This window comes from Elgaria multicarinata, chromosome 5 (genome assembly GCF_023053635.1).
Source record: "Elgaria multicarinata webbii isolate HBS135686 ecotype San Diego chromosome 5, rElgMul1.1.pri, whole genome shotgun sequence".
Classification (NCBI taxonomy): Eukaryota; Metazoa; Chordata; class Lepidosauria; order Squamata; family Anguidae; genus Elgaria; species Elgaria multicarinata.
This window is the reverse complement of record NC_086175.1, coordinates 44,514,343-44,537,404: the sequence shown is the minus strand read 5'-3', so window position 1 is coordinate 44,537,404 and position 23,062 is coordinate 44,514,343. Positions and strand designations below refer to the sequence as shown.

At 41.8% G+C, this 23,062-nt stretch overlaps 1 protein-coding gene across 1 annotated transcript; it reads left to right on the top strand.

The window, feature by feature from the left end:
• Nucleotides 1-376: 376 nt before the first annotated feature.
• Nucleotides 377-22,889, top strand: LOC134398762 (acetylserotonin O-methyltransferase-like). The gene is made up of 8 exons (XM_063126252.1): nt 377-604; nt 8,433-8,604; nt 10,283-10,412; nt 13,555-13,623; nt 15,040-15,158; nt 16,693-16,833; nt 17,970-18,092; nt 22,636-22,889. The coding sequence occupies exons 1-8, from the start codon at nt 548-550 to the stop codon at nt 22,842-22,844; spliced, it is 1,020 nt and encodes a 339-aa protein (XP_062982322.1). The 5' UTR covers nt 377-547; the 3' UTR covers nt 22,845-22,889.
• Nucleotides 22,890-23,062: the final 173 nt, after the last annotated feature.

Below are 23,062 nucleotides of genomic sequence, written 5' to 3'. Positions count from 1 at the left end.
TGCTCAAATATTGTAGGCTACAAAAGGAGCAAAAGCTGAGTGGAACAAATCCTGCTATTTTGTTTTCAAATTATTTCCCTGGAGCTTCCACAGGTGAGCAGTTTTGTGTCCTCCATTGTCCTGAAATCTTTCTGTTTCCTAACACCTCTCTCACTGTGTCAAGATTTCTGGTTTCTCTACTTCATAATAACTTTGCTGCCCCATTTCCTTTCTATGTCTATTTTCTCTCCCAAAGTCATTATATCTTTTATATCTTTTTCCATCTTCCCAATTAGACTTCCAACCACTTTTTTCTTTACTTTTTCTATACTATAACGTCGCGACTGAACGTTTTCCTGAAACCAACAAGCCAGAATTTTTGTCTTTCCCGCTTTTCAGATATAATTTCATTGTAGAAGGGAATATTCTGGAGAGCTCTGGAGCTTTTTCAGAAAAGAAATTCTGGAGAGGCCTTTGTGGTGGCATTGAAGAGTCTGTTTCACCTCAAGCAAAAACAAGTGATTCAGCTGCCGAAGACCCCGTTGTGTCTGGCAAACACAGAGGAAGAATGAATTCTGCCATTAAAACCTTATTTCAGCACCAGCACGAATTTATTGTTTCAAAGGTAAGGTCCGTGGGTAATACCTGCCTATATTTGTTTTGTTCTAACACCAAGTGAGCTGGGAAATAAAGCAGAACACAAATAAAGAAATTATTTTAAATTACACAGTATAAAAGATTTCATGAAATACATCTAATTTCACCTCAGAATCGAACATAAGCTTCTCCTGTTGACTTTCAAAGCTTGTCGCAGTCTAGCTCCTTCCTGTCTTTCTTCTCTCATATCACATTATTGCCCTGTTTGTGCTCTTTGCTCATCAAATGCCATGTTTGTTACCCATACTCGACTTCTGTTGCTCGGCTTTGTCCATTTTCTCTCGCTGCCCCTTATGCCTGGAATTATCTTCCAGAGCATTTGCGGATCAGTAGTTCAATTACTGTTTTTAAAGCCCAGTTGAAAACTTTTCTTTTTTCTACAGCTTTTAGAATTTGACTTTGTTCTTACTTTCACACTGTTAGTTTTATTGTCCCCTGCGCCTATTTGGTGCATTCTCTTCCCTTTCTTATGGTTTTGTTATGATTTTATTAGAATCTAAGACGATATGACAGGGTGTTGCTGTTTTATTCTTTTACTATGTACAGCACCATGTACATTGATGATGCTACAGTATATAAATAAATAAATAAATAAATAAATAAATAAATAAATAATCATTCTCACTGCCTACTACAGACATGTTTGCAAAAAGTTCCTTTCTCTTAGATGTTCTGATGAAGTGTGGATCAATTCAAGTTCACTTATACTGACGTTCCCCTGGAAGAGGAGAACCATTTTCTACTTCCCTTCCCTCCCTCCCTCGGGGCTCCTTCCTCCTTCCTCTGCCTCACCTTGTAGCAGCAGCAGCAGCTTTCAGCCATCTCAGTGGGCCCTCTCTCTTCTACCTTCGATCCCCCACTCTGTTCCCTGTCTATTCCCACTCTTTGTCTCTCTTAAGGGAAGGTTGAATGTGGCGGGTAGAAGGAGCCCCTTCCAGCAGCAGCACCAACTCGGCACACCTCTCCCTGGCCCTTTCCTCAGGAATGGTCAGGTCTGGGTTGGGCTGAGCTGAGTGTTTTCCAGGAAAAGGGGAAGCACTTTGAGCACTCAGAAGACCTTTGGGTTGTGGCACCAAACAGCCACTGTCTTCACTGTGGGCCAGATGGAATTAAGTGATAGGTCAGATGTGGCCCAGGGATGTGAGGTTGCTTATTCCTACTCTATTTTATTACATTTCGAATCCTTCCAAAAACTAATGTTCTCTGAGCAAAGTATGATAGTTAAAAGACTAAAAAAAACCACCCCCAACAACCATAGAACAGTTAAGAACATAAAATACAATACAAATATTTAAAAGAATAAAAGACAATGCAAAACAACAAACAGCAGAGGGATCGATAAAACAGCCTTAAAATCTAGAACAAGGTATGTAAAGTGCCCAGGACAAAAGAAGGGTCTCCTTTTTTTTTGGCACTGAAGACATTATAACATAGGCACCAGGAGAGCCTCTTTGGGGAATTAAGTGGGATGACACAACTGAGGCCCTCTATCTTTTAGGCACCCAACTAGCTTCCTTTAGTGAGGGTGACCTAAGGGTGTTACTAGATCTAAACCAGATCTGCCACCTGCAGGTGAACCCCAATAGTGGGGATTAGTGGAGTAAATGGGTTTTAAAGTTAAAACTAAATGCTGATTTTATATCAAGCTGCTCTACATGTATTTTTTAAAATGCTGCTATGCTCAATACTACTCTAATTGTGTCATTTCTGAGCACAGGAGCAAAAGTTTCATCATAATCTTCACCATATTTTTGAGTGAAGCAGATATGTCTAACTATCTCCATTAGATACCGATTCTTCCTCTCAGCTACTCCATTTTGTTCTGGAGTGTAAGGTACAGTATGTAAATACTCAATGCCTTTTTCTTGCAAGTATGTTGCAATCTGATGTGACATATATTCACCACCATTGTCAGTTAGAATAGCTTGAGGTCTTCCGAACAGATTCTCCACGCTAGCAACATAAGCTTTCAGCTTCTTTGCAGTCTCAGCCTTGTTTTTCAGAAGATAAATTCCACAGTACCTAGAAAAATCATCAATAAGTGTTAAAATATATCTATTATGGCCACAGGACTCTAGTTGAATTGGACCACACAAATCAGAATGAATTAACTGCAAAGGTCTTAATGAATTTCTCTGACTCTTTTTAGGTATGGAAGGTCTTATGCCTTTCCTTAGCAAGCAAGTTTCACATTCTTGACTGCTATTTTTCTCTTTGCAGGTTTTAATGTTCATTCCTTTCATCAAATTTTTCTTCTGTAAATCATAGATGTCATTGTAATCTTGATGACCAAGTATTTTGTGCCATATATGTATTCAGTCTTCACTTAAGCACATTTTAGTTGTGTTGACTTTCTCTTCTCCTTTAATATTCAAAATAAAAACACCATTATTTTCAAAACCTTGTACACACAACTGTCCATTTTTGGTTATACTGCATTTATATTTGTTAAAATTCACATTAAATCCTTCTTTTGTTAAACGTGAAACACTCAATAAGTTATCTGTGATATCTGGTACATATGTATAGTTCATTATGAACACTGTTATTCTTAGTTTCATCCTTTACATTTCAGGAATCCATTTCCTATGCCTTTTACAGCCAATGTCTGTCCATCAGCCAGTGTGACCTTTTCATTAGAACTATTGTCTAACTCTTTGTAAAAATTAGCATCTTTACACATATGTGATGTCACTCCTGAATCAATCAGCCAACTTGTCTTGTTACTTTGAAGACATATTCCTGTGAAAGCTGTAAACATACTATTTGATTGATTTCTGCCACTGCTTTGAAATCTTTTCTTATCACCACTTTTATCTGGAACTTTACACTGCTTTGCTGAATGTCCCAATCGACCACAAGAAAAACATCTTCTATTCTTTAGATACGTCTATACTGTAGACTTGTTGCTATCAGGCTGATTGCCATGGTTAGTAGGACCAGGATTCTACTTAGCTGCTAATGCCTGTGTGTCCATCCCACACTCTTTGTCTCTTTCTTGTTGCTTAATGGCTTCTTCTTTAAGATGAGAAATAACATGACTAAAAGTTAAATTGTCTCTGTTCTCCAAGGCATTAATCAAAGAATCATAACTTTCTGGTAAACTTGAAAGCAATACAATTGTTTTGTCTTCCTCACTAAATAAAATCCTTTCCTATGAATTTTATCTGATCCATCAAGCCAGATATTTTACTCAAATGTTTTTCCAAATCTCCTGCCTCAGGCAACTTCAAATTAAATAACTTCCTGGACAAATACAGTCTTTCATTGAGACTTTTTCTTCCAAAATACTGTTCCAGCCCATTCCATAACTCCTTGGCTGTTGTAAAATCTTTTATGTGACATAAGTCTTCATTACTCACAAATGTAGTTATTTCTGCTCTCGTTTTTCTATCACGTTTCAGCCAAACCATTAAATTTGCTTCTTCAGTCGGGGCATTCTCTTCAACTATGTCCCACAGATCTTTCTTCACAAGCTCATTCTCTATTCGAAACTCCCATAACAAATAATTGCCAGACGTGAGTATGGGAACACTCTCAGCAATCTTCACTGCTCCTTATTTATTTATTTATTTATTACATTTTTATACCGCCCAATAGCTGAAGCTCTCTGGGCAGTTCACCTGTATATAGAACCATTACTTTATCCTCTCTGATCAGTATTTAGTGTGATCTGAGCCCATAACCCTATTAGAAACTATATATCTATATATCTATATATCTATATATCTATATATCTATATATACATACACACACACACACACACACACACACACACACACATATATATATATATATATATATATATATATATATATATATTCTGTTAGGAGTTATATGTGACATATCTCTTCACGTTTTGTGGGAAATTTATCACTTCTATTTAGCAGAGAGAAAGATAGCAGCAACAGGATACTTGACCAAATGTTGTATATTAAACTTTTCTTTATGATGAGCTTGAAGGAAGTTAACATCAATAACGAGAGAGACTTCAAAAACCAGTCTGTCATTTTCTTAAGATAGACAACAGAGAAGAGAGCAGTTAACTGCCTTAACTGACATCAGTTTCCCAGAGGACCTTTTCTTCTGTTGCCCCCAAATTGTGGAATAGCCTGCCAGAGGAGATTCATAAAATTAACTTTCTGTGTGATTTTAAGGCAGCTTTAAAGACTAGCCTTTTCCGGCAGGCCTATCCAGATCAATGTGAAATCAAGAATTTTTAAGATGTATTGATTCCTGTTCTAATGTTGTTCCCCGCCTTGATCCAAAGGGAGAGGCGGGTAAGAAATAAATATATTTTATTATTATTATTATTATTATTATTATTATTATTATTATTATTATTTCAACAGCAATGGAATAGAGGAGAAATCCCCCTTCCCACTTTATACTGGAAGAATGCTGCTCTATCTAGAATCAGACTATGCATAATGCATCATCAATATTTCTAACAATCTGTTGCATGAAAAGTTGGTGCTATGACTATTCACCTGCCCCCACTCCCTTGCCTGAGGCGTCCTTCGTACTGAGCCATTGTTGGGATCTGGTTCCCTGAAGCTTATACCTCTTTAACCCACACGTGTTACATAAGAACATACGGAGAGCCATGCTGGATCCGACCAAGATCCATCCAGTCCAGCATTCTACTCACTTACTGGCCAATCAGCTCCCTGTGAGGCTAGAAACTACTGATAATTATATTCTCAAGGAATTTCTCCAGTCCAATCCCATTTTAAAGCCATCCACATTGGTTTTCATCACTATATCTTGTGCATGTGAATTCCATAGTTTACTATGCGCTGTGTACAGAAGTTCTTCATTTTATTTGCCCTGAATCTCCCAAAATTCAGCTTCATGAGATGACCCCATTGTGTTCTAGTGTTATAGCAGGGGGAGAAAATGCCTCCCTGTCTACTTTCTCCACCCCATGCGTATCATATCTCCCGTCACTCACCTCTTTTCAAACCTAAATAGCCCCCGAGAGTTGAAACCATTTCTGATAAGGGAGTTGCTTGGTCCTTTTGGTTTCCCCTTTCTGCTGTTTTCCTAACTCTACCATATCTATTGCTCTTTTGGTGGGTATCATCATCATCATCATCATCATCTTAATGAGATTACCGGAATTGTATATGTTATTCCAAGTGGGTCTTACCATAGATTTTGCATATAGACAATTTAATCTTGGATTTTGTTGTGTTTTTTAATTCCTTATCTAAAATGTCTAATCTTTATATGCCTACATATTGGGGGGGGGGCAGGGGTGCTTTTGAGCCTGGGATCTGCTGCATGTAAGGTAGATGCTAAAGCCTGCTACCATTATTTTTATGAACACACACACAGATGTTATGTGCTTGGGGTCAGTCTAAATTACCTCTAGGGGTACCTTACAACTCTGCATGGATTGATTGGGTTGGTGAAGTTATGAGCCTTCATCTAGACTCTAGATGCCACTGTAAACAAACCTTTAATTTTTGTGAACCGCCCAGAGAGCTCCGGCTATTGGGCCGTATAGAAAAGTTAATTTTTTAATAAATAAATAAATAAATAAATAAATAAATAAATAAATGAAACACCAGAGGTCTCCAGTGCCCTCCTTCTGAGTAAGTGCTGAAGCCCCTGCAAGTTCTCCCTTCTCAGTAGTGGGGTGCAGGAGCATTGTTTTGTATATTCCCAGGTGTGTGGGGGTGGGTGGGGGGGTGTTGTGCCTGAGCTTGATTGTTCATTTGGTAACTTTGCCACCCCACCCCCTTTACTTATTGCCAAGCACGTGCTCTACCACTGAGTCACAGCCCCTCCAGTAAGCTTTCATAGGATGGGGAGGAGTATTGAGAGCTGCAATGTCCATTTAGATGGCTCTTTTATTGCCTGCCCTCTCCTACAGTTTGGGGCATGTGGGGGAAAGAATGGCCTAGGCCACATGAGATGGATTGTTTGGCTACCTCTGCATAGTGGGGAAAGCCAGCAGCCTTTTGGGCAGAACAGTGGGGCTGGGGTAGCCGGTCTTCGTAACTTATGCAGGCAGAACACCCTTCCGTTCTGTAGGGCAGCTCCTCGAAGTATTGCAGCCACCCATAAGCTTAGTTGGGCCAGGAGGGGGGCGGGAGAGAGCAGTGCACGTACAGTGACTAGTAACTCATGCCTTAGCTATTGTTGTTTGTACTTGTGCTGTCACCAACACAGGGCTGGTTCCATTTATAAAATGACCACCGCCATGTGCCCTGTCCCTTCCCAATGGTGGCTGCCACTTGCTGTATGAAGTGTGTTTGTGTGGGAGGTGGGGTGGGGTGGATTCTACCCTTTGCCTTCAGCCTGGCTGAGCTAGCAAAAATTAAGTGTGTGTGTGTGTGTGTGTGTGTGTGTGTGGAATAACATGTTGCTTCCTCAGCAGGAGAGGCCAGAAACTCATGGGCTGGGCTTGGATGACATGATAATCAACAGGAATGGGAGGGGGAGGAGGCAACTGTCAGTCGAGTTGATTATTGTGTCATGTGGGGGTTTATCCACAATGTGCACACAACTGACAGTACACTATTTCACCATTTTAATCAACGGGGAGAAAACAACGGGCTCTTGCGTTGCTTATCAAATAATCAACTGATTAAGATGTCGTGTGGAGGGCTCCCCCCATCTGTCGACTGCATTATTCCATTGGCTATAGAGTTCTCTAGCAGGAGCAGCCGAAAACACCCTGGCTGCTCCTATACAGCTGGCAGAACTTGCAATGGCTGATGGGATGCGGCAAGGAAAACTGAGGGAGGAGGGAGTACAGGCAGCCTAGGAGGATGCCGGGACTTTCAGCCGTGCGACGGGGGGGAAGGGCAACATGTTGTGTGAGGAGTAGCAGGAGAATAATGCATGGTGAGAATGCTATTACCCCGTCCGTTGCCTAAGATGTCGTCTGAACTCAGCAATGGTGTTTTGCTGCCCTAGTTGCTCATTTGCAGTCTCATACCCTTCAGCTTCCTTTCCCCTCAGGGCCACCTCCCTCCTCTGCTCTTTGATCTCCAAACATCCTAGCAAACAGGCAAGTTTGCTCCTCTTCCACTGCTCTTCCTACAAGAAGGCGGCTCTGTGTCTTACCCGTTTGGCGTTTTGAGGCCTTTTGCCTGCTCCTCCTTTGTGGGCAGGGTTGGGGGCTTGCTCCTCATCAAGCCCATCTTGTGGAACTCTTTTGCGAGCTCACTGATCTCTTTCAGTGATGGATTTACTCTTGGGGAAGTCAGCAACAGCAACTGCAATCCTGGAGCTGCATGGGAGATTTGCCTTTGAGAGCCTCAAGTTGAACTGGAGGCAGAACAAAGGAGTGACCTCACTCTGTTGGGTCCGCCTCTTTGGCCCCACCCCATCATTGTGCTGCTTGGCCCCAGCCGTGGCTGTGCCGCTGCTCTTTACCAGCCCTTCTCACTTTGCTACCGGCATGTTCGCCCACACGATTCATTGCTCCTTGTTAAGGGCAGGAACTTGGCTAAGTAATCTCATGAGTGTCGATAATGTTGAATTTTAATACTTTTATTACTTTCTACAAAAGCAAAACACATGGGGAAAGGGGAAACAGTACAAAATACATAACATTACATACAATACATCTGATACAATAATATACAATACATCTAATAAAAGACACATATACATAAGGCTATACTCCATTTGAAGCGATCTTCATGTCAGATGATGACCATCAATTGTTAAAATTTAGCCAGCCCAGAATTGCATAAAAATGAAAAGGCCACATGAGTGTCTATAATGTGAACTGTTGGCTTTTGTTGTTGTTGCATTTTTCTGCCTTTGTTTCCAGATCATGTTTACTGCCTCTGAGTTGGGTGTATTTGATTTGCTGAAGTCAGAGAAACTCTTGACTGCAGGAACTATTGCTGAACGTCTGGGCACCAGCCCCACTGGAATGGAGAGGCTGCTGGATGCTTGTGTGGGGTTCAAGTTCCTGAGAGTGGAGAGGAAGGAGAACGAAGGTAACCGTGTAGGAAGAAGGATGCAAGTCCAGTTGTTATGAATCCGAAGCGGATGAGGGTGATTTGGACCCTTCCGAACCGGATTTGAGGCGGTTCAGGTGAAGGCTCTGAAGCTTCGGGCCACCTCAGTGCTTTGGAACCAGCCCCACCAACCCTACCAGTCTCCTTACCTGCTGCCTCCATCGCCACCACCATCTTGGTTGTGGCAGCTTCCACTGCCGCTGACGCATAAGACGGGAAGTAGGCCATGTGGCCTATTTCCGGTCTTATGTGTCGGTGTCAGTGGTGGATGGCGGAGGCAGGGAAGGGGGGAAGGGGGGGAGGGGGCTTACCTGCTGCCTCTGCTGTCCACTGCCACTGCCGTCCTTATGTCCGGCAGCAGCAGGCGGTGGAGGCACCAGGTAAGTGGGGAAGGGGAGACTTTTCTGGGTGCTAGCTGCGCAGCCTGAGTCGCCTCAGAGGGCCTGAATTTTGCCTCAGCTTCGGCATAAAGGCGGGTTGGGCAACCCTAGAAGCACCCCTGACCAGAACCAGGGCTGCTTCGGGGGCTCCGAACCGGCCTCTGAGGGGGATCGGCAGGGTGGTGGCAGCTGGACAGGTCTACTCAGAGCGTCTGTACATCAGGCACCTTAACTGGGGCTTCCGCTTCTGGATTCTCTGCAGGATTAAGGGCAGTTCTTTTACACATGCTTCCATGTTCTTTCCGTTCCGGGATATCCTTTTTCTGCATGTTCTGTATGTTTCACTATACAGCCTCTAGATGCGCAGTAGTATAGCTATGATGTAGCAGAATTATGTAGTTACACGGAGCTGTTCGAGGGCCATGCAGAGAAAACAGTCCATTTTTCCCAATAAGAAAAAAGTCTTGGAATTATGGCAAAGAGCCATGGCAGAAAAATTGACATACCAATTTAAACTAGCTAAAGGCAAAGTCTAAACATAAAAACTTTTTATAAAACATGGCAGGATTTTATTCTATATACCGATTAGGGACATACACAGCAGTATTTGTCAAAGCTTTCCTCGGGTTATCTAATAGAGACTAAATACAAGTTTGACATACAGAAGAATTACAAAGAAAACTTCTAAGCAGCTCATGGATTCCACGTATGTCTCAGACTGTAAATTAAAGCAGAAAAATATAAAGAGTTTACATGTGCTGCCCTCTGTCAATAATTTGATCCAATTTCAATTCAATTCAATTCAATTCTTTTTATTATTTCCTTTCTTTTTATTCTCTCTCTCTCTCTCCCTCTTTCTCTCTCTCTGTTGATTTTGTTTTGGAAAAATAATAAAATATTTTAAAAAGAAAGCAAAAAGCCAGAATTAAGGTTTCCATGGCCACAGGAGAGGCCATGGAGATTGAGGACGTCGTGTAAAGGACCCACTAACTTCCTTGAGTGACCAATCACAAGTGCACTATGAAAGCCTCATATAGAGGAATGCCATAAGACAAAAATGCAGTATTTTGACAGAAGATGCTTTCCAGTTCCAGTATTAAAAATATAACTAAAATAAATGAAATGCAATAGCAGCTAATGAATATCATACTTTGCTCCTTTGCAAAGAATTGCTGGTTTGTGGGGGAAAGGTGTATTTTAGAAGGGCTTGTCAGCAATCTGTTATCCTAATATTTTCTGGGGTTTTAAGCATCATTTTTTGTCCCCTTCATTTTAAGGACTTTACGGAAACACAGACCTCGCTGATATGTACCTTGCTAAAACAAGCCCGAAGTCTCAGTATAATTACATGAAGTTGTTCACTGAATTTGTCTATCCGAGTATGCAGTACCTTCCTGATGCCGTGAGGTGAGGAGTAGAGCTGGAGCTAGTAGTCTCCATCTCATAGGACTAGGGCTGGTCATCTCCATTTCCAGAAATCAACTAGGTTGTTCACTCTGTTCATTCATCATATTATTGTTCTCCTGTTGTTCCCTCAAGAGTTCTTCTGTCTTTTCCAGACTATAGAAAATCAAACATTAGTGAAGAAACAGAACAGGAGTGCAATTTCTGCAGGTGTGAATTTTTGTTAGCGCTGTTCTTCAGGCTTTCCAAGAGGCATAGCTTTGATGAGTGCAGTGATGCACTAGACAGTGAATATATAGCAAAAAGCAACTTCACTATAGTTCTTTATGTGGCTTTCATTTTACCACCTAATTCTTAAGCAATGTTTTAATTAGTGCTGAAAGAGTTTTCCATCTCTCTCTCTCCCTCTTGTTTATTTATGATATTGATATGCCTCCCATAAGAAAAAGTTATGGACAGGTCCCACAATATATTTAAAATTAAAATTTCTGCACAATAATGCTTAAATGAAAGAGCTCTAATTATATAATTTATTTTTATATAAAAAATATCTGCCCCTTTCCATTCACCATCATTTCAGCAACATTTTTTTCCTCATTAAATAATTCCATTTTACACCTCTGCTCCAAAACAAATGTTAAAACATTTTGGCAGTATCCAAGGACACCATTCTGCAAATTCCAATTGTGTTAGTGGAGCTCCACTGACGCTGTTGTCCAAGTGGTTGGGCGTTAAGCGTGCAAAAGTGGTTGCACAAGTATAATGCGCAACCACACTTGTGGAACCATGCTTGTGGAAATGTAAATTTAGTTAGATCCTTCTCTTGATTGTAATTTGGAAACTTGTTCCTGATAGGGAGTGTCATTTGCACTGTGGAATGACACAGTTGGACAGTGCCCTACGCTTTTTGACATTTCACGCAATCACACATCAATAAGTGCTCTAATGCAAATTAAGTAAACTATTTTGGGGGGAAAAGATTGCTAAGAGGAAAAGGATTTTTAAACAAAAGCTGCTCAGGTAGCTGTGCTTTCCCCTTCCCCAGTAAACTGTGGCTATAACATATCCACTGATAGGAACAGACCATAGAAAGATGCACACATTAAGCCAAACTACAATTATAACTCAAATACTAGTGAGGAAAGTCCATGGCAATTCCACTTACATTCCACACTACTCTGATGGCTGAGTGCCACACTAACCTCATTCTTCCCAGACCTTATTCAGGTGCTATCAGGGCATCTTCTGGTGGAACTTGACCTTGCCTCTTCCTTTAATCCCTGTTCACATCAGTGGAAAACCCGTATAAAGGAAAATATACAACCAGAAGAATTGTTTGGGAACAGTATCTAAAATAAATGACACAATTGCTAGTCAGTTGGTATCAGACTATTCTATTTCTCTGTACAATTCTAAAATAATGTGTGACACTTCTTTTTTTTGCAAGAGACCATTAGAGCGAAAACACATGTTTTCTCTGGACCATCCTTTTAAAACCAATTCAGTAGGAATAACACCCTTTATATACATCATGGTGAGAGCGAGATCAGAATCTCCTCTAAATACCAAGGACCTGAATTTACACAACCTGAACACAACCTGAATTTACAGATTTCAAGGGCGTATACCTCCCCTCTACTTGACAGATTTTTCAAGAGGCCTTCTCAAGATGGATTCAGTTAGACACATAGTAGAGTCGCCAGGTGTCAACATGGAGATGGTGCCTGTGCTTTCAAAAGCTCCAACACACCCAGTAAGGGTGCAACTCCTATTCCTTTCTCCTCTCCTTCACTGGTGAAGGAAATGATTAGAAGGGAGGCATTGGTGCCTTGGAACTTTTAAGGGGAGAGGCACCATCTTTTGATCACACAGCTGACTCAGACCAAATTGGCCAATGGTATACTGTGTTTTGAAGTCACATGGTTCAAAGCCAGAGATGTGCAGCGGTTCTCAACCTGTGGGTCGGGACCCCTTTGGGGGTCGAATGACCCTTTCACAGGGGTCGCCTAAGACCATCGGAAAACACATATTTCCGATGGTTTAGGAAACTGTATTGACTGAACTATGTCATGTATCAACTTTTGTATTATTAAAGCTATTGTTATGTATTATTTTCATTAGCAAACCATCCCATGAAAATGGATCATGTAGAGAAGAACGAAAATAATTTTATGGTTGGGGGTCACCACAACATGAAGAACTGTATTAAAGGGTCGCGGCATTAGGAAGGTTGAGAACCACTGTGTTAATGGCAGAGTGTAAAATGACTGTAAGGGCGATATAGAAGCAAACTTCTATGACATGTTTTTAAGGCCTCTTTCAGAAGCTCAGTCCTGTTGCAATGGTCCCTGCTCCTCCCACGCCACTTTGCACTGGCAAAGTCATCAAGCATCTCACTTGTTGCCAATGCAGTTGCCTGTGGGTTGCTGAAATTTGGCTAAATGGTGGGAGGAAAAGGTGCCTCACTGGGTCTTAGGAGGCTAAATAGTGGGCCTCAGGAGAGATCTCTGCCAACAACACCAGCTCATGAGCATGTATTGAGAAAAATGAGCTTCTTCTTTAGTACTGTTAAGTAGTGCTGAATGCAAATGGGTTGAGCCTAGATCATTATTTAGCACTACTTAGGAAGTAATAAAGCAAAATAACCAATTTTTGGACAACTTAGATAAACTTACTTCTGAGTGGGGATGTATAGGAACTTTTGGCCTGTGAGGCCTCCCTATCCAACCTGCCAAGTTCTCCAGTCTTCGCACGCCACCTTGCAGTCACCACAGCCAATTGCCTTTGGTCTGGAATTTGATCTTTGCTTATATTTTTTACACGTTGGACTGGTTCCTGGGTTGCGATCTGTGATTTCCCCATTTATTCCAGCTTCTCCTGACCTCAAACAACTTTCATGGAAAGCCCTCTGCCTTTCCTGAGCACTTTGGTGTGCTCTGCAGGTTTCCATTGCCTTTGTTGTTGCTACATTGGAGCTCTTTGTTAATCTCTTGAGCTCTGAGGCAGACTCTATTTGCTGAAAGTGGGCAATAACAATGCAACAAATTGTATATTGCGGGTGTGGGGAAAGTGAAAAGAGTTGACATTGAGTTTGGCACTTTTGTTGACTAATTTTAATATAGTTAAAACAAACGTTCTGTTTCAGGGAAGGAAAAAGCCAGACTCAAACAATTCATGGCACTTCATCAAATAATATATTTGATGACCTTTACAGGTAAAATTATTGTATTTTTCTGTATGTTTTTTTTTTTTTTGTGAGCAGAACAACAGGACTAGGTATGGCTGCAGTTTGTAGGGCCAGGTGTTTGCGGGCATCCTCTTTCTGCTTCCTACCTGCCAATCAAGGTGGACTGATTTAAATCAAGGCGATTTAAATCATTATTAAAAATGTGCACCAGCACTGTGTCTTTTTATGTATAATTTTTGTTAGAGTAACTGAATGTCCTGGGCCAGATCTACACTACTGCTTTAAAGCGCTTTATAACAGTTATAAAGCGCTTTAACTGCTTTAAAGCGCTATAAAACTGTTATAAAGCACTTTAAAGCAGTAGTGTAGATCCGGCCCAGGACTTTGAAGAAGCAACAGCAGTTAGGTTGGATAGAGACATTTTTGTGAGATGAAAAACTGAAATGAATGCCCATGTTAGGCCTTAGCTAGATGGGGCTTTATCCCGGGGTGAACCCCGAGATCATCCTTGTGTGTCCACATGATGCACAGGGGATCCCGGGATCAGGGAGGGATAATTGGGATCTTGCCCTACACTTTGGCCCTGGTTTTTCCACAGTCTCGGGCTGAGCCCAAGACTGTGGAACATGTGGCCCGTTGCCATGGGTTGACCCAGCTCCGCATGATTCCTCAGGAGCAATGCGCCCATCGGGGGTAGGGTGGGAGGAGTGGGAATTTAAATTATTTTTAAAAAAACACTTACCTTTTGCACACGAGTGTTCATGCGCTCCCATTGCTTTAAGAAAATAAAAAATTGGCGGGCATGACGCCTCTCCTCCTGAGGTCGTCACGTGTAAATGGAGGAGGGATCTTGCGATAAACTAAGGTGACCATATGAAAAGGAGGACAGGGCTCCTGTATCTTTAACAGTTGCATAGAAAAGGGAATTTCAGCAGGTGTCATTTGTATATATGGAGAATCTGGGGAAATTTTCTTTTCATCACAACAGTTAAAGCTGCAGGAGCTATACTAGAGTGATCAGATTTAAAAGAGGGCAGGGCACCTGCAGTTTTAACTTGTGATGAAGAAGGAATTTCACCAGGTTCCCCATATATACAAATGACACCTGCCGAAATTTCCTTTTCAATACAACTGTTAAAGATACAGGAGCCCTGTCCTCCTTTTCATATGGTCACCCTAGTTAAACACAACACGAGATCTTCCCTCCTCTGTCATGTGATAAAAGGTAGGTCTAGTTAAGGCCTAAGTGTAGCATTAGCATGTTTATAGTGACATTTAAATGTAGCTATGTTATTAAGTTATAGATGATTTTATTTATTTTTTTATGTTGTTTTAAAAATACAAAAATCACTTTAATTTTTTAAAAATCCTATTTAAATTAAAAGATCCATTTTTAAGCCATTGATTTGTTTTCCTATTCCCACTGACATTTTTAATTTTTAGATCAAAGGAAGAATTGCAAAGGTTCATTGATGGCATGGGTGATGCTTGGAGCCTGTATGGTAGAGAAGTGATGTCTGCATTTGATCTTTCTAATTTCTCACTTATTTGTGATGTGGGAGGTAAGTGCCACACATTCTCAGGTGTCTTCCTTTACTTGGAGCTTGAGATTAACTTGTTACATGGTTTTGGGATTGGGCTGGTTGACCTTGTAGGTTCCCTTCCAGCCTTGTTATTCTGTGATTGTCAAAGTAGGACTGATTAAGAGGTCAAAACCAGCTTGTCCGCGTCTAGCCTGGGATATCTCCTGTGTTCGTGAGATTTATCGATCACTATTCTAGATGGATTATAATGAGTAGAAAATGGCCAGAGGAGATGGAAGGAGAAAGGAAAAAGAACAGGAGAGGGCCAAAGTGTGAAATGTATAGGAAAGAATCTTGCCAGAAAAAGCAGGCAGAAATACAGGTGGAGGAGATTTGGAAGTCAGAAGAAGGCTGTATCTAAGAGCTGGACCTGGTTGTGAGTGATTTTGGCTGAGGTAGTGGTTTAGGGACTATTAAACAAGTACATTAAATATAGGGATATTTTATACATAAAGTAATACTGGCCTTAGTAAAGGCTCGGCAGTGGGTACAGGAGTCCACCCTATTTGCTTCTCTGAGGCAGAGAAGACAGTTGAGGTGTCTGTCAGGCAAAAGTATCTTCCCGCCACAAAGGGTGCCGTTTTTGAAGAAGGACTGAAAGTGCCCCAAGGGGGGCAAAGTAAAAGCAAAGTAAAAGAAAGAAGAGAACCCAGATAAAACAGGAAAGAGAAAGGAAAAGAAGAATAGGAGAACTCTGCTCAGCATCCCAGGAGGGGATGATAGGGCCTTCTTGGAAAATGTTAGCCATGAGGTAGAGAATGTTCCCTACACTCCTAAACTGTTGCAGCAGATTAAAAAGAACTGAGAGGCAGGTGTGAGCCATGCCCACAGCATGTGCAGAGGGGGTAGGTGGGGCTCCTGTCTAAAACTCTGTTCAGCTCTAGCATGTTCCGAATGACAGTTCTGCACATAACCCATATATGTGAGTTCACAGACAACCACTCAAAGAATCGTTGTTACAGGTAAGCAATTGACACATTTCTTTGAATCGCTTTATTGCTAATTCAGTTTAGTCTGGCCATATGCAAACTCATAGGGAAAAATAGCCGTCAGAAATAATGGAGGCAACTAGAGTCCTCTTGTAGTTGCCTCCATTAATTATAGATGGAGGGTAGAAACTATTAAACTGTCCACTCTCCTTTTATTTAGCACACTGTCCTATGGCTTTAGTCTACAATATACTGTATTCTCTTGGCAGCTTTTAATTTGGATAGTATGTCCTTGTTATGTTTTCTTAGCACAACATTGCTCTTTTATTCCCTAATAATCAGAAACTCACATTCTGGACTAGCAAATCCTTGGAGATACTAAAGTCATAAATGCCTCATTTTGCCCTGCCTACGAAATTAATGAATTTCATAAGCAGGGCAAAATGAGCCCTGCTCTGCCCCTGGCAAATATCTGATGCACTACTCTGAAATTTTACACAGGAATGTTTTGGAAGGAGTGTGATATACATAGTATATTAATTTTCCCCTCAAATTCTCTGTTTCCATTTTGTTCTTTCTTCTAGGAGGTTCTGGGGCCTTGGCCAAGGAATGGATTTCATTGTACCCAAATTCTACTGTGACAATCTTAGACCTACCTGAAGTAGTAGAAAGAGCAAGGAAGCATTTTGTGTCTTCACAAGAATGCCAGATTACTTTCCAAGAAGGTAAAATATACTTTGTTCTGACATTCTGTGGTCAGGTTCACACGTAATGCTAACCCATGGTATATATTGTTGAATTCTGCAGTCCCGTAATGTGAGAACCCACCTGTGCTAATAGACCATGGTTTGTTAAGCACAAACAACCAAGAAAAAGCAAACATGGGCCCAGTTCTTATAAAGCATGGGTTGTTGAGGCCAAACACAAGTGAGCATACTGCCTCCCACCTCCTCGCCACTTCCACTTTGAACCTGCTTTGCTAAACAACCCAGGAATACATTTCTGGGTTGTTAGGCGTGACTTTCAAACCCAATTGTTAGTCATGACATCCAAACCCAGCACAAAATGAGTGTTTGAACCATGGTTTGTTGTTGGGTTAAAACTCTGGATTGATTAACCCTCAACATCCCAGTGTGCCAAATTTGGATGTCCCGACTAACAACCTAGGAACAGATAGAAAAAGGAAAGCAGATTCAAACCGGAAGAGGCAAGTGAGCAGGACACAGCACTCTCACTCATTCTCACAAGCCCCCACCAATTAATGCATTTAATTTAACCCATGAATTACTGTTACAGGTAAACCAGGTTATGGTTTGTTGTTGGGTTGTGAACTCTGGTTTGTTTAAAACATGGATTGTGTTAGATGTGAACGTAGAACTGTGGGTTGTTCATGAGTTGTTTTTCAGGCTAAAGAGGCATTGGGCAAGAGTAGTAAAAAAGAAAAGAAAAAAGAAATCCTCTCAATGTGCCAGTCCTACTGCAAAGGCATTTCTGACACAGGGAAGGGGCAGACGAAGGAGGAGGGAAACAAACAACCCAATTATTAAGAAAACGTATGGTTTGCTCTATTTTCTGCCAGACGAACCCTGGCTAGGGCAACAGACCATGGGTTACATAAACTATGGATTAGTGTTATGTGTGAGCTACGTCTATGTAGACTTATGCAATGCTTAGCTTAACAAGCAAGATGGCCATGCACTGGGAGCACCAGCAGACAGCAGTGTATACCTTATTATAACTGGGGATGATAGGTGAAACTAATTGTTCTTCTGGTAAAACAATATGCTTAATTAAAACAGGCCTATTTTATTAATATGCTTAATTAAATATGCTTAATTTAAACCGATCTATTTTATTTCAGGGGATTTTTTTAAAGATCCAGTTCCTGAAGCTGACCTATATATTTTGGCTCGGGTCCTGCATGACTGGGATGATGAGAAGTGTGTGCAGCTGCTAACTAAACTGCACAAGGCCTGCAAACCTGGTAGGTGTATGTAGATAGCAGAAGCTGCAATTTGCATGCTCGGGCTCACCATATGCATTGCCTTTTAATTTACTCAAGGGAGCCCTAAATTTCTAGATTTGTAGCTTCATCCCACATACCTGTTTCCCTTGAATTATTTCTATAGCGCTAAGCTGTTGTTGTTGCTACCAGGCGGCAAGATCCTTTTCATACCAGGAAGTGGGTTTAAAGGGGGGAATGTAAAAAAATCAACAGATGACCCAATCTGATTCAAATTTGGTATGCTTAAAGCTCTCCTTAATATCTATTACTGTGCCAATTTTGAAGTCTTTATCTTTAAAGCTTACGCAGATGTAAGCATTTGTTTAATTCATATCAAATCCTGCTCCTGCACCCCAGTGGCCACTCAGATGATACACTAGAAATCTAGTATCAAAATATGGCTAGTCTTTTGCTTTCATAGCACAATTAAAGCAGGATGCGTGGGAGTACTTCATGGTCAAGGCAGATTATAAACTGGAAAACTTCAGAGTCCTTTGCATGCAATTCACAATGATTACACAGTATAACGCTGGTGTGATAAAGCTCTTTATTTATGTGTTTATGTATTTATAAAATGTATTACTTGCTTTTCATTATAAAATAATACAAAGCTGGGTAGAATACAAATAAAAGTTATAATACACATTAAAATCCTTCCATCAAAACGTCAGTAACTAATATAACAATAAAACACAGGAAAACACATATCAGTTAAATAGCGATTAACAAAACACAGTAACACAGATTCAATGGCCTTGTTCACACATAATGTTAATCCATGGAATGGGTTGTTTATTCTAGGTTGTTGTGATGTATGAATGCAGCTGCACTAATATAAAACATGATTTGTGAAACAACTCAAAAAGAGAACCTGTGGTTTGTTATTCGGTTGTGAACTCTATGGGATGTTGTTAACATGAGAACTCAGAATCATGTCTTGTTAATGGGTAGTTTCACCAGGCTACAGAGACAGCAGGCCAGGGAGGTAAAAAAAAGAAGCTGTTCTACATGCCTTCAGCACAGCGTTGCAATGCACTTGAGACACAGGGAGGGAACAAGTGAAGGAAGAAGGAAATAAAGAGCCCAGCGATTGAGAAAACAAACCATGATTTGTTCACCTGACTACTTGATAAACCCTCAGTTAAATAAAACATGGTTTAGTATTATATGCAAACAAGATCAGTCAAAGGGCCTGTTTAGATGTCATGTTAAGACACCATGGATAGCTCAAAAACGTGATTCACTGTGGCTTTGTGGCAGTTCTCCCCTCCCATTGAGGTTGAACTACCCTCACACACTACCCACCTGCTGCAGTGGGATAGCGGACATCCACAGTGGTGTCCATGGTGTCTGAGGAGAACAATGTAGATGTTTTCACTATTCCAAGAAGAAAAAATAATGGCAGCAACTAGAGTCCACCAGCAAGAGTTGCCACTTCCGGCTCTTGGTGCTACAGACTCTCTCTATGGTTGTGCAGACATTATTTCCTCTTTTTCTGACGGAGCAGCAGGCAAGAGCCCATTCATGGTACAGAGGAGGTCAGGATGCACAATTAAACCACGTGGAGGTATGTCTGGTAACTACGGAGGGGTGGGTCAGTACTGTGTGGTTCCCGGTCATATGGCGGACCCGCTTGATTTGGTTCCATTACCCCTCCTCCCTCTGTAGTTACTGTAACTCCCCTCCTCGCGAGTGTGAAAAAGGTCAGAGGCTGGCTGAATAAATAGGTCTTCGGTTGGCTATAAAATGCATTGATGACTGTGTCTAAGAGGAGAGGGGATTCCACAGTTTAGATGCCTGCATGGAGAGCACCCTCTCTCAGGTTGCCGCATATTCAATTCCTGGCAAATGCAGCACCATCAAGACAGCATCTCCACTATATGAGCTCAAAGCTCCATGGTGGCTGCGCATCTGTGTTGTGTCTGTTATATGACGCAGCTACAGATGTGCAGACACAGTGGGGCTTTTTTGTCTTGCTAAAAGAAAGACGTGCCTTCCTCCATGATAAAAAGGGGCAATTTTATTTGTTTATTATTAACATTTATACTTCCTTAAAAAGTCATCAAGGCCATATACAACAATCTAAAAGAATAAAATCTTAACGTAATCAGAAACAAGACTATGAAAACATTAAAACTATATAATTTAAAAGGTGAAATGAAAAAATGTGTCTAAACACGCTTTTTAAAAGCCAGGGGAGTTGTGTATCAGCAAGGACAGTATTCCCCAACCTGATGCTCTCCAGATGTTTTAAACTACATCTCCCAGGATTCCTGACCTGGATGGGGCTGATGGGAGTAGAGGCCCAAAAGATCTGAAGGGCTAGGAGGTCAAGGGGTGCAAGCTGCAGTAGCATCTATGATCAAACTCGTAGGATGCTGCAACTACACTTCGAGGACAAAATCACTTCTCTCCGCAGAGAGGTTGACACTGTTGTTAGTGTAGCTCCAGTTGAGGTGTCTGATGCCACTATCTGCCCGATTTTGTGAGATCAGTTCCAGTTATTGCAGCCTGATGATGTGGACAAGGTGCTTGCACCAATGCGACCAACCACTTGCCCTCTCAATCCCTGTCCCTCCTGGCTTATAAAAACAAGCCGAGAAGGGTTGACTGGGTGGGTCCAGGGGGTGATAAATGCTTCCCTTTGGGAAGGGGTGGTCCCTGCTGTCCTTAAGGAGGCAGTAGTGCCACCACTCCTGAAGAAGCCCACCCTGGACCTGATAGTACTAGACAACTACCGCCCAGTTGCAAACACCCCCCTTTTTAGGGAAGGTACTTGAGAGGGTTGTGGCGGAGCAACTGCAGGCACTCTTGGAGGATACCGATTATCTAGACCCATTCCAGTCTGGGTTTCGATCTAGTTACAGGACTGAATCAGCCTTTGTCATCCTGATGGATGACTGAGGGGCACAGGGTCTATGCATCCTTGTTAATCCTGCTCGAGATCTCATTGGCTTTTGATACCATCTACAATGGTATCCTCCTGGATCGACTCCGTAGGATGAGCATCGGAGGCAATGTGCTACAGTGGTTCCGGTACTACCTACGGGGTCATTTTCAGAACGTAGCATTGGGTGACCACTCCTTGGCTACTTGACAATTGAGCTATGGGGTGCTGCAGGGCACCATCTTGTCCACAATGTTATTTAACATCTATATGAAGCCATTGGGAGCGGTCATTAGGGGATTTGGAGCTAAATGCCATCAATAAGCTGATGACACGCAGCTCTGTCTCCCTGTGACAACTGAATCAGGTGAGGCTGTGCAGGTCCTGGACCAGTGTCTAGACTCAGTAATGGGCTGGATGAGGGCCAATAAACTGAAACTGAATCCTGGCAAGATGGAAGCCCTGTAGGTGAGTGGTTCCCGAGTCTGGGAGACAGGCTCATTGCCTCTTCTGGATGGGGTTGCACTCCCTCTGAACAGTCAGTTTTGTAGTTTGGGGGTACTTCTAGATCCATCTCTGTTGCTGGGGGCTCAAGGGGCCATGGTGGCTCAGAATACCTTTTACCAGCTTTGGCTGGTTCACCAACTATGGCCTCTCCTGGACAGGGATAGCTTGGCCACAGTGGAACAGGCATTGGTAATCTCAAGATTGGATTACTACAATGCGCTCTATGTGGGGCTGCCCTTAAAGCTGCTCCAGAAGCTGGAGGTAGTGCATAATGCTGCATCTCAGCTGTTGCTTGGAGTTGCCCCTTTCCAGCATGTAACTCCTCTGCTGAGGGAACTGCACTGGCTGCCTATTCGCTACCGGGCCAGGTTTAATGTTGTTGCATTTGTGTACAAAGCCCTAAACAACTTGGGATCAGGCTACCTGAGAGAGTGCCTTCTCCCCTACCAACCTGCCCGGTCACTGAGGTCATCCGAGGGCAGGCTCCTGGTGGTTCCACATAGACCCATCCTCCGATTTGAGTCCACCAGGGCAAGAGCCTTCAGCATGGTAGCCCCCCTCCTATGGAATTCCCTGCCTCTGGAGGTCAGGCAGGTAACAATTTTGTATTCCTTTTGGTGCCTCCTGAAAACATCATTGTTCCAGGAAGCCTTTCCTTATCACCCGGAGTTCATGGTCCACTTTTCATTTTGCTTCTTTTAAAACCTATTTTAAGGTGTTTTATTCTGTTTTATTTTATTTTATCTTGTACACCACTCTGAAATTTTTGAATGGGGAAAAGTATATGAATATTATAAGTAAATAAATACATGCATGGTGCAAATAAAGAAGTTCCATTCTGGTTCATGAGTTACACTTCTCTGGCGAATAGGCCACGGGCATCCAAAGTGGAAGGGTTAGAGAAAATATAAGCAGCAAAGGATAGTGGAATTTGGTCCATAATGATTATTCAAAGCTATTTCGTTTTTTCCATGAACTGCTGTTATATGTCGGTGCCACTCAGGATAAGTGGTATTTCCTTTAACTTGAAAAATTGATTGGAAAAATTAAGTTGTAGTATTCAAAGTGCTGTTGAAAAGGTAACAATATCGTCTCTTTGCTAAATCAGTGAAATATCTTTTGAACCAGGTGGTGGAGTGTTAATCTCAGAAATAATTCTCGATGAAAATAGAACTGGGCCTTCAAAAGCCCACCTATACTCCATGTTGATGCTGGTATTTACAGAAGGAAAAGAACGGACTGCATCAGAGTTCAATGGGCTCCTCAGTGCTGCTGGCTTCAAGGACATTCAAGTAAAGAAAAGAAGCATCTATGATGCCATTTTAGGAAGAAAATAATTTTGCCCCTACTTCAGGGTTGGGCAGACTTCAATGTTTAAAGGAAACTAGAATAATAAAACGCTGACTGTTTGCATGTATATTGCATGTATATCCCATACTTTCTTCAAAGTCCTCAGAATAGCAGAGACCTTTCCTCTCTTATCCATTTAATCCCAAAAAGTAGTTTAGGCTGAGTGAGGATTTGAACCTGAATTTCCCTACTCCTAGTCTGACAC